General features: G+C 40.9%; 1 protein-coding gene across 1 annotated transcript; it reads right to left on the bottom strand.

The window, feature by feature from the left end:
• Positions 1 to 676: 676 nt before the first annotated feature.
• Positions 677 to 3,863, bottom strand: LOC106607871 (protein ALP1-like). The gene is made up of 2 exons (XM_014205324.2): positions 2,777 to 3,863; positions 677 to 2,044 (listed from the first exon to the last, which is right to left on the bottom strand). The coding sequence occupies exons 1-2, from the start codon at positions 3,070 to 3,072 to the stop codon at positions 1,447 to 1,449; spliced, it is 894 nt and encodes a 297-aa protein (XP_014060799.2). The 5' UTR covers positions 3,073 to 3,863; the 3' UTR covers positions 677 to 1,446.
• Between the last annotated feature and the right edge of the window lie 8,224 nt (positions 3,864 to 12,087).

The following is a 12,087-nucleotide window of genomic DNA, read 5'->3' on the forward strand; positions in this document are numbered from 1 at the left end:
TAAACAGCAAGTATTACCAACTTTACTGCACTGTTCCAATATTTATGCCTCTAACTACACTATACAAGCTGTATTTAGTTAACATAAATCTCACCTTTTATGGTTTTCTTTTATGTTAAGCTTGTATATGTTGTTTTTCTCTTCCCTTCCAGAGATGGAGTCCATTTAGCCGACCAGCTCACAGGAAGGACAGGAAGAGGAGAGCCAGCTCACAGGAAGGACAGGAAGAGGAGAGCCAGCTCACAGGAAGGACAGGAAGAGGAGAGCCAGCTCACAGGAAGGACAGGAAGAGGAGAGCCAGCTCACAGGAAGGACAGGAAGAGGAGAGCCAGCTCACAGGAAGGACAGGAAGAGGAGAGGAGTTGTCTGGTTGTTGTTTTTGACCTCCCTCATTGTACCTTTCTTTTCACACACGTCCGTTCCATTTAAATTCAGTCAATTCATAGTCATTAGTTTATAGTCTCGGGATAGCATTCATTATTAGTGTTACATAGATTTATGAATTGACAGAATTGAAACTCATACACCGAAGAATTCACAGATGCTCTTTTTTAAATGTTTACACGCACACACACCTCTTTCAATAGTTGTATTTTTTTTTAAAACATTTTTACAACACACATACCTGTCATGTTCTTCCCTGTACTTGAATACTTATTAAATAATGTTTTCATAGTCAGTTGTTTCAGTTGTTTATTAATATCTCATTTAGACTTAATCTGCTTATTTCTTCCCTACACCTTCGCAGATCTAAGACAAGATGAAAGTAAAAACACATTCTCTTCCTAATTCATTCTTTTCCCACCTGTATTTTGTCAGGCCAGTGAACATGGTGGTAAACTGTACTATTTGTATGGACCCTAGGTTACCCTTTCCCATAGTTATCATACTAACTGTATGTCCTATAACCTTAATTAGTGCTCCTGCTCACCTGATGTACCATGCCAGGTGTGTATAATACTGACGTTAATGAGAGAGGGAAGGGGTTTTAAGGTGTGGTCTTTACTCCCAAATGTCACTTAAATATAGCTTCCAAATGAAGAGAGACAATGATACATAAAGTAATCTGGGGAAAAAATTATATTTGGACAACGGTGGATGGTTCTTAAAATAACCTTTGTGTTATTGGGCTCTTCAAAGAGCTGTTTCACTCCATGGCATACTGCCATGGAACTTCACCTGCTGGCGATGAGAAGTAGGTGGTCAGCTTCTCCCTCACCTGGAGTGCCTGTCTGGGGCGTTGTTGGCACCTGCCCTGGTGACATCAGGTAGGTGACCATTTGGCGTGCCCATCTCCATCCGGAGCGGCTCCTGGAATGACCTCCGCAGGTAGTTGTGGAGAACATGTGGCCTTCACGCAGGCATCGACATTTGAGGGGCTGAGACCAAGCACTCTCCGATACATTCTCCACCGGGCTGCCAGAATCCCAAAGGCGCATTCAACAACTAACCTTGCCTGGACAGTCGTTTGTTAAAGATCCTTACAGGCTTTGGCAATGGCAGCTGGCGTCCAGCGTAGGGCCTCATGAGGTTGGGTCTTAAAGGGAAGCCCTCATCGCCGACGAAGACGTGGGGAACAGGTCCCAGGTCTTCAGCCCCAGGGAGTGATGCAGGTGGTGGAATCTTCAGGGTGCCATCCTGAAGTGTCTGGCCGAAGGCAGAGTCCCGGAGGGTCCCGCCATCACTTCCCTTGCCATAAGCACCAACATCGACAACACGGAAACAGTAGATGGCATCTACAACAGCCAAGAGTACAACTGAATATGGATCCTTGTAGTTGTAGAATTGCGAACCTGAGCACGGTGGAGCCTGAATTACTACATGTTTCCCGTCAATGGAGCCAAGACAGTTGGGGAAATTCCACCTCTCCAGGAACTCGGCAGCGATGGCCCTCCAGTCTTCCTCCTTGGGCACAGGCATGTATTCACCAACCAGACAGTCCCAAATGGCTTGTGCCACAGAGGGGACAATGCCTGCCACCGTGGACCGTCCATCTCGGAAGCTGAATCCGGTGGTCCTGTAGGAGTCCCCTGTCGCCAAGAATCTGAAATATAATTCAAAATAATGATCAATATTGTGTGTAACTTGAATTCCACCCACATATTCTATCTACTCATATATCTACCTCATTACTGTTTATTATGCTCTACAAATTATATTGTAATACTCATCAACCATCATTAACAATGCCTTGAAACAGTACAATTCAGTCTATGACTATATAATTAAACTATAGACCAGGCCAACTCTACTCTTAGAAAGAATGGTACTATCTACTTCAAATGGTTCTCTGGCTTTCCCCACAGGAGATCCCTTTTTGTTTCCAAGTAGAACCCTATTGGGTTCCATGTATAACATTTTCCCCAAAGGGTTCTACCTGGAACCAAAAATGGTTATCCTATGGGGAAAGCAGAAGGACACTTTTGGAACCTTTTTCTCTAAGAGTGTATGTGAGTCCAATAAGAACGTAATGAATGACTGTAACTGTCTTAAACAACAAGGGGTCCTGGAGAAGACTAGCCTACCTTCATCAGAGCAGAAGGCACCCCAATTTTCTTTTCATTTGGTAACATTGCATCATTAAAAAATGATTATAAACCAACTTTGGGAAAAGTTATAGTCCTAATGAACATTCTGTAAAAGTACATCTGATGTCAAATAGGGACTATTAAGTAGAAAGCCCTTTAGCTAGCTAGGTTGCACATAAAAACAATGTATCAAATATCAATCAATTATGGTATCAAAGGCTTTAAAAATGTACTAGAATGTAGCTTACCGGAGACAAATCGCCAGGCGTTCAACTGGGCTGATGGACTCCCGGTAGTTGGTATCCATCCGGGTGATCCTGGCTCCAACCATCTGGAGCAGGTGATCGAACTGGCTTTGGTCCAGACGAAAGTAACTTGGGAATTCCTCTCCAAACAGTCGAAGCTCTTGAATGAGACGGGGGAACTCCCCTGCCTGCTTTCGGGACTTTAACCATCTCTGGACCCACACAGTTCTGCGCTTTCGGCGGGGCTGGTCCCGGCCCAACAGCGCGATCAAGACCACCTTCCTCAACGTTGGTCTCATTGTTGAAAGAGCCGACTCTGCCACCTTGACTATTTATTATGCATTTCGCTCCAAAGCTGCATTTTGGAGGGAAATTATATTATAGGCTCTCACAATTCATTTGTGGATGTCATCGAATAAATAATATACTTGCCAAATAAATCAATAAAAAATGTAAAGAAATTCTCCAGTCAAACTGTTATTAATATGTAATCCCACTTTTTTTTACTGGATATGTGTGCAACAAAAATTCAACATTCACATTTTGCTACTTTCTGTCAAGTCTACGCATACAATTTGACGCATACGTTCGACCGCACAGAACGCACTGCAACTGCCTCTGCAACGCAATGCTGCAAGGCAAACGCAGCGTTCCATTGGAAATGAATGTACTTCTGGTGTATCGAAACGCAACAACACAGTCAGTGTGTTCGAAGCGTTAGCAGTAACCGATATCCCCATGGCAACATGAACTCGTTCAGCTTTCCCAAGCGATTCTCTCTCGGTGTCACACGATGCTAGGCTAACCTCAAGGCTAGCAAATACCTCCACGATGAGACGGTAGCTTCAGTCTTTAGTAAGTCTTAACAAAATTATAACAACTCTTATAAAATAAAATGGGTATTTCCCTTCATGTTTTAGTAGGTATGGGTTTTGTTCTAGTTTTGTCGTCTTCTTTCATCATTTTTCTTCACCAACGGTCGTAATGTAAAAATCCATCCGTTCTCCCAACGTCTCTCTCCCTCTCTTTTCCCCTCAGGCCTGCCGTTAAGCAGGTCAACTCTCCCATTGGCCACAGCTTAACGAGCGACCCTATTGGTCAAAACGTACATTTAAAAGTAAACCAAACTATTCACTTATACATTAAATCAATATTTCATCAAAAAGAAATGCATTAACAACATTACAATTTAGGAGCAATTCAATCACTTTTTAAATATAATACCAATTAATTATAAACTCACTACTTGGTTTTAACAAGAATAAACTCAATACCTAGTTCAAACAAGGGTATTACACTACTAATACTACTAACTTAGGGTGACCATATGTCCTCTTTTTCCCGGACATCTTTTTGGACCTAAAAAATACGTCCGGCCGGGATTTCTAAATCGGCCAAAATGTCCGGGATTCGGCTTTTGCTTTCTACAGTCGCCATTCATTGTGTGAGTTTTTGGGTTTTGCAAGTTTTGACCTTTCTCTTTAGGTCCCGCCTTCTCACACGCCACCATTGGTGGGTCATGTAGACCTACGCAAACATTGGTCAAACTGCATCTCAATCATTACCCTCACCATGGCAACAGCCAGGAGACAGAGCAGCAGCTTGCTTGTCAACAGTGGCACATGGCTCCAGAACAGTGTAAAAATGCTCTAACGCAAATGTAAATTCACAGACGATTTACAGAGAAAATTCCCGTGTTTTCGTCTTGGTCGGGATCCGTGTGAAGCAGAATGCATGACCTGCAAAGCTGGCACGTACGTGTCAGTGTCAAATAAAGGTGCTAGCGATCTAGAAGCCCACATAAGCTCCGCAAAACTCAACATTTCAGCTAAAGGAGAGAGTTCGTCAGGTAAATTAACTGACTATTTTGTGAGAGCAGGTAAAACAGACGATGCTGTTACTTAGGGTGACCATACGTCCTCTTTTTCCCGGACATGTTCTCTTTTTTGAAAACTAAAATATGGTCACCCTAAATAACTACTACTACCTACTGACTACTGCTGCCACTACTACTGCTGCTGCCACTACTACTGCTACTACTGTTACTGTTACTACTACTACTACTACTACTGCTACTACTACTGCTACTACTACTACTCCAGGACAGCAGTTTGAGAAGATTAGAGGAAGTGATGGAGCATCAGTCTGAATGCAGATGTCCATATGACTGATCGGTGAGTAATTAAATAGACATGCAGTAACTTTCTCTGACCACCAGATGTCTCTGTTACACCACCAGAGGAGCAGGAGGAACCATGAGGACTATAGGAGTAGCAGTTGTCCATTCAACTCCTGACTCCAATACTTCATTCCAACTATTTTGATTTGATAACTAAACAGACACACAGAGAAATATAAGTATTATGTTGCTTGTTTTACTATATAGAAAGAGTTTTGTTGCTTTGTGTCACACATAGTATATATTACTTCAACAATATTGTATTAAATCAGTATCACTAAATACCATATCAGTGGTTATGTTGTAAGCACACTTTGGATTACATTTTCTGTCCCCCAAAAAATATTTTCATATAGAGGGAGGGGACTCTATACCTTATGCAAAAACAGAATACTATAAAGGCAGGACTCTGTAATATGAGAATTTAGTATTTTCCATGGAAGGGCTCGGCTCTGTGACGTTTGTAATAAAGTCTGAATTGAATTCACAAGTTCTGGTATCTGTGCAAATATTTGACTCCAGATATTCCACAACAAAATGGTGAGCTTGCCAGGAGGGGCAAGGGACCAGAGACTGAAAATCTGCAGCTGTGAATGGGCTTCCTGGACGGACTGCAGAAAACACAAGTAGCCACTTGTTAAGACGGTAAACTGAGTTTTTGCATGTAATAGTAGAGTTCTTGTGTGGTCCGCTGTAGGAACCTGTTTTCAGAGGTAGGTAACCAAGGTCTCTCCAAATGAAACAAACCAAGTGATACTGGGAGCTTTTGAATTCAATAACTGCATGCATTCTAAAGCTTTGGGGAGTTAAAATAGTTATTTGTAGGTATCTGTGTGGGCTATGTGTATTGGGGGGCTGTGTGTGTTGCGTGGGTGTCGGGTATCTTAGACGGGTGGGGCTGTTTGTCTACCTAGTCTCATCTGGGCTGCCGACTGCCTCTGCATATTGTCAACACCAATAAAAGTAAAAGTAAAATCCTGTGCACACCGTGACACCACTCCAAGAAGGTGTGGATGGGTATATAGGTTACGATAAGAACTTTTACCCGATTTGGCAAGTCCTATCATAAGAATAAATCCTATAATAAAGTCTCCCGGTGTTGAGGAAGTGAATCTGGGAAAGGACTGAATTATTAGGTCGCTTAGGAAAGCATGAAAAGTGTATGCTTGTGCTGGGACTTTGACCTGATTTTGCAAGCTCCCATCATACAATAAAATCCTGTATAAGAATGTCTCCCTGTGTTTGAGGAAGTGTATCAGGTTAGGCTAGAAACTGCAGGTTGTGTTAGGTAAAACGGAGTATGTGTGAGTGAATGTGAATAAAAGCCTGAATGAATGTGAATAAAATCCTGAATGAGTAAAGTCTCCCTGTATGGAGGAAGTGTATAGGCTTAGAAAATACATAGTGTGTGTGTATGTGTGTGTGTTGCCAGTCCGGAGTGGGGGATTGCGCAACCTTCCAGTGCTGGCGGGAGGGGCGCATCTAGTCCTCACTAGGAAAGAGGAAAGAAAACCATATGGGAAATGTGTAAAGATAAGAAATTGACAAAATAGTATGTTTAAATAATTATCCTTACATAACATAGGAATATTAACAAATGTTAAGTGAGAAGTATAAAGTATATAATGGTGTGAGATAGAAAAGTATAAAATACAGAAACGTAGCTATAGTATGCGTTTGAAGTAATCCAGTACTGTTGAAAGAAAGAACGGCCGTAGACACATAAATAGAAGCGAAGCAGTAGGGTCAATAGCGACAGCTGCTAGAAGTATTCAGTAAAGTGAGTAGACAGTGAGATAAAGCAGAGCGTGGTTAAGCTTAACGGACCCCGAGGTAAATGGAAGAGAAGAACAGGAGTGTAAAATCACAGCGAGTGAGAGAGTGATTCGTTTTGAACAAGTGAATAGCACAGTAAAGATAGGAAATAGTGCAGAAACTATTAATAGCTAAACTAGAAATAAGACTATTAACTAACAATAAAATAGAATATAAGGAATAATGAAGAACAAGCAATAAAATCAGTAAAACCCCAGTATAAATCCTAGGGGCTAGCAACCCCTATGCAAAGAAGAAATAATAATGATATCTGTGAATGGGAAAAACGCACAGTGATATTTGAGGTGCTGTACTGGAATAAGACATTAAGTCATCTGTAGTATTCAGTAATACAGTTGCAGACAGTATAGTGTAGGCTTTAATATGAGGTATTAAGTGCAGTGACTAATGAATTATTATCTGGGAAAGTGGGTATCCCTACCTTGGAAAATAGTTAATAAAAGGTGTGTATTATAGACGGGAGTGAAGAAATCTAAAATACCCTGAACACCGTCGGGGTGTTTAGGGAATAATAACTATTAATATGGCTACAAACGGACCCGTTTCTCCCTGTAATATAGAGATAGCAGAATTTAATAAAGCCATGGAGGCGCTAAAAGAATTCCACCAATTCGGCTCGAATATGAAAGAGCAAACTGGATAAATGTAGGGCAACATTACCCTGTTAACAGGATAAATCAAATCAAATAAAGAATTCAGGGAGGCAATTATGAATTGGAACAATCACATAAAACCAGAATAAGAACTCAATATACCAGCGTTTTGATGTCAGCATTCTATCATCAGAAAATACATCATGATAAAGCCAGATATGACTCTGCTCGCCTCGCAGACGTGCGAGGGGTTAGTAGAGCCATAGAGAATATCAAAGCGTAAGGAGATCGCTCCCTGTTTTAGATGTGGGACTATCGGCCATTGGAAGAATGAGTGTAAGGTGATACTGGAACCTAGTGCATTAAAAGGTAATGCAGCTATACAAGAGTTTGCATCTTTTTCAAAAGAGCAACAACTAATCGTTTTGAGATGAGTAAGAATGGAAGTTTCACCTAGCGGTGTCTAGTCTCTGTTCGATCGATAGGTGGTTCATAGAGATTACAGTTTCTATGTGATGGAAGACGTATGAGATCACGTTTTACCTAACTGTTTAGTAAAGGCCAGGAATTAAATATTGCGGAATACCTACGATGTGAAATTGGCTAAATTTCCAACAGGAAAATGTATTTTGGGTTGAAGATTCTAGGTGAAATGCCAGGGGAATGGATTCTAAAGGTAACACATTTAAATTATATAACCAAACACTTATTGCAAATGCAGAAGGCCTTAGGGTTTGTCTAAATCATTAGACATTTTATGTGGTTTTATTTTTAAATACATTTACATGGATGTGGTCTTATTCTGGAATGGGATTCTAGAAAGGGTGGAGGGGTCACGAGGAATTAGCATTGGGGTTACCTAACCTAAAATGAACTTTACATGTTTTATGTGGGATGCTGGTTATGGAGAACCAGCAGGAGGATGAAATGTTTTGAAGAGGTATTTAAATGATTTCCAAAGGACAGGGAAAAGAAAGGGAGAGGCAACATTTTAATGGTGACGAAAGCCCTGAATATAAAAAATTCCTAATGAAGAATGATCAACTTCATTATGAATTAAATAGACGGGGGTTTCATTATATAATTCATGAGAAACACCATTCTTTATCCAAACCTTTACTTTAGGAGATTATTATTATTTCTGTAGGGAGTTATAAAGAGATGTAATTCTAAGTGGATTCATTTTTCGAATTGGTTTATTTTTGATTTAACCAGTTGGTTTTTAATCACGTTTTTGAAAGAAGAAAAAAAGCAGTTTCCTTAGGTCCTGGTGTTTGGGGTACATATACAGTGGTACTATGTTCAGGCTGCATATCCTGTTAGGGCTAGGGGGCAGTATTGACACGGCCGGATAAAAAACGTACCCGATTTAATCTGGTTACTACTCCTGCCCAGTAACTAGAATATGCATATAATTATTGGCTTTGGATAGAAAACACCCTAAAGTTTCTAAAACTGTTTGAATGGTGTCTGTGGGTATAACAGAACTCATATGGCAGGCCAAAACCTGAGAAGATTCCATGCAGGAAGTGGCCTGTCTGACAAGTTGTTGTTCATCTTGGCTCTTTTTATTGAAGACTGAGGATCTTTGCTATAACGTGACACTTCCTACGGCTCCCATAGGCTCTCAGAGCCCGGGAAAAAGCGGAATGATATCGAGGCAGCCTCTGGCTGAAACACATTATTGCGTTTGGCAAGTGGCCGATCAGAGTACTATGGGCTTAGGCACGTGCCCGAGTCGACCCCATGCTTTATTTTCTTTCGTCTGTTTACCTAAACGCAGATTCCCGGTCGGAATATTATCGCTTTTTACGAGAAAAATGGCATAAAAATAGATTTTAAAAAGCGGTTGACATGCTTCGAAGTACGGTAATGGAATATTTAGAATTTTTTGGTCACGAAATGCGCCATGCTCGTGACCCTTATTTACCCTTTCAGGTAGTGTCTTGAACGCACGAACAAAACACCGCTATTTGGATATAACAATGGATTATTTGGGACCAAACCAACATTTGTTATTGAAGTAGAAGTCCTGGGAGTGCATTCTGACGAAGAACAGCAAAGGTAATAACATTTTTCTTATAGTAAATCTGACTTTGGTGAGTGCTAAACTTGCTGGGTGTCTAAATAGCTAGCCCTGTGATGCCGGGCTATCTACTCAGAATATTGCAAAATGTGCTTTCACCGAAAAGCTATTTTAAAATTGGACATAGCGAGTGCATAGAGGAGTTCTGTATCTATAATTCTTAAAATTATTGTTATGTTTTTTGTGAACGTTTATCGTGAGTAATTTAGTAAATTCACCAGAAGTTTGCGGGGGGTATGCTAGTTCTGAACGTCACATGCTAATGTAAAATCTGTTTTTTGATATAAATATGAACTTGATTGAACAAAATATGCATGTATTGTATAACATAATGTCCTAGGGTTGTCATCTGATGAAGATCATCAAAGGTTAGTGCTGCATTTAGCTGTGGTTTGGGTTTATGTGACATTATATGCTAGCTTGAAAAATGGGTGTCTGATTATTTCTGGCTGGGTACTCTGCTGACATAATCTAATGTTTTGCTTTCGTTGTAAAGCCTTTTTGAAATCGGACAGTGTGGTTAGATTAACGAGAGTCTTGTCTTTAAAATGGTGTAAAATAGTCATATGTTTGAGAAATTGAAGTAATAGCATTTCTAAGGTATTTGAATAACGCGCCACGGGATTCCACTGGCTGTTATGTAGGTGGGACGATTTCGTCCCACCTACCCTAGAGAGGTTAAGATCGTCATGTCTCTCCTTGGGGGGAGCATAGTTCTCACGTGAAGTGAAGTACAACTGCATAATGCGTGAGTGAAGACACCATGACAGAGGAAGCAGAGCGAGAGAGAGACTAGAGTCCACTGTAAGACAAATGGGTTGGGTCTGGGAACTACTATAAACATCATAGTTGGTTTGGGGTTTAGCAGCTTTATTGGTTAATGCATCATATGATAGAGGATAGAGGGGTAATTGTACTGTGAACAAAATGTTGAAGGCATTGATGTGAAAGCAGATACAGTGCTGAGTTACCTCAAGAGGATGTAACAAGGATTAGGGATACGCACTTGCATATAAGGTGATGTACCTATCAGGTGAAATGGAGGAGATGGGGAACAAAGTGAAAGTGACATGACTTGGGAACACCTCTGGGAACCTGGGGCCTAAAGAGGAAGACTGGGTGAAAGCATGAGGAAGCTTTTTAGAGCTTTCATTTCTGTGGAACCCAGCAGGAAAGTATCCTGGAGACATAGAGTCTGGTGAAGAGAGAGTGGGAATTATCATGGTCTCAGAAAGTATCCTGGAGGCATAGAGTCTGGTGAAGAGAGAGTGGGAATTATCATGGTCTCAGAAAGTATCCTGGAGGCACAGAGTCTGGTGAAGAGAGAGTGGGAATTATCATGGTCTCAGAAAGTATCCTGGAGACATAGAGTCTGGTGAAGAGAGAGTGGGAATTATCATGGTCTCAGAAAGTATCCTGGAGGCATAGAGTCTGGTGAAGAGAGAGTGGGAATTATCATGGTCTCAGAAAGTATCCTGGAGGCATAGAGTCTGGTGAAGAGAGAGTGGGAATTATCATGGTCTCAGAAAGTATCCTGGAGACATAGAGTCTGGTGAAGAGAGATTGGGAATTATCATGGTCTCAGAAAGTATCCTGGAGACATAGAGTCTGGTGAAGAGAGAGTGGGAATTATCATGGTCTCAGAAAGTATCCTGGAGGCATAGAGTCTGGTGAAGAGAGAGTGGGAATTATCATGGTCTCAGAAAGTATCCTGGAGGCATAGAGTCTGGTGAAGAGAGAGTGGGAATTATCATGGTCTCAGAAAGTATCCTGGAGGCATAGAGTCTGGTGAAGAGAGAGTGGGAATTATCATGGTCTCAGAAAGTATCCTGGAGGCATAGAGTCTGGTGAAGAGAGAGTGGGAATTATCATGGTCTCAGAAAGTATCCTGGAGGCATAGAGTCTGGTGAAGAGAGAGTGGGAATTATCATGGTCTCAGAAAGTATCCTGGAGGCATAGAGTCTGGTGAAGAGAGAGTGGGAATTATCATGGTCTCAGAAAGTATCCTGGAGACATAGAGTCTGGTGAAGAGAGATTGGGAATTATCATGGTCTCAGAAAGTATCCTGGAGGCATAGAGTCTGGTGAAGAGAGAGTGGGAATTATCATGGTTTCAGACTTTGGTTTTCATGCATATATAATTATGCATAGCTTATCACATTGTTAATACTGTTATGTTTTATGTCTTTTTGTTGCTTTCCAAGTCTTGTGCTATCACTCTCTTAGGAACCAGAAGGGGAAAGTGGAGAGACTAAAAGCTGCTCCATCTGCCATTGAAGGAGACGGCAGATTCAGCTGGAATGGCATTTTGTTGTGTGATCATAATTCAGAGGCCATAAGTCTCTGAATTTGTATACCTCGCTGTGACTGTTTGTTCATTGTTTGTTCATTTGTTTGTTTGTTTAATTCTTGTTTTATAATCATTTGTTAGTTTTTTATTATTCATGTTTTATTATTATTGTTTATACATATATTAGTAATTTCCAAGTTGATATGAATTGAACATTAGGATGCTATTGTTCAAGACGAGGGACTGTTGGATTCGACAGTTTGAACATTGAGATATTAAAGACATGATAGATCAGACGCATAGTATATTATACCGACCATTTTGAATCACA

This window comes from Salmo salar, unplaced genomic scaffold (assembly GCF_905237065.1).
Source record: "Salmo salar unplaced genomic scaffold, Ssal_v3.1, whole genome shotgun sequence".
In the NCBI taxonomy this organism is placed as follows: Eukaryota; Metazoa; Chordata; class Actinopteri; order Salmoniformes; family Salmonidae; genus Salmo; species Salmo salar.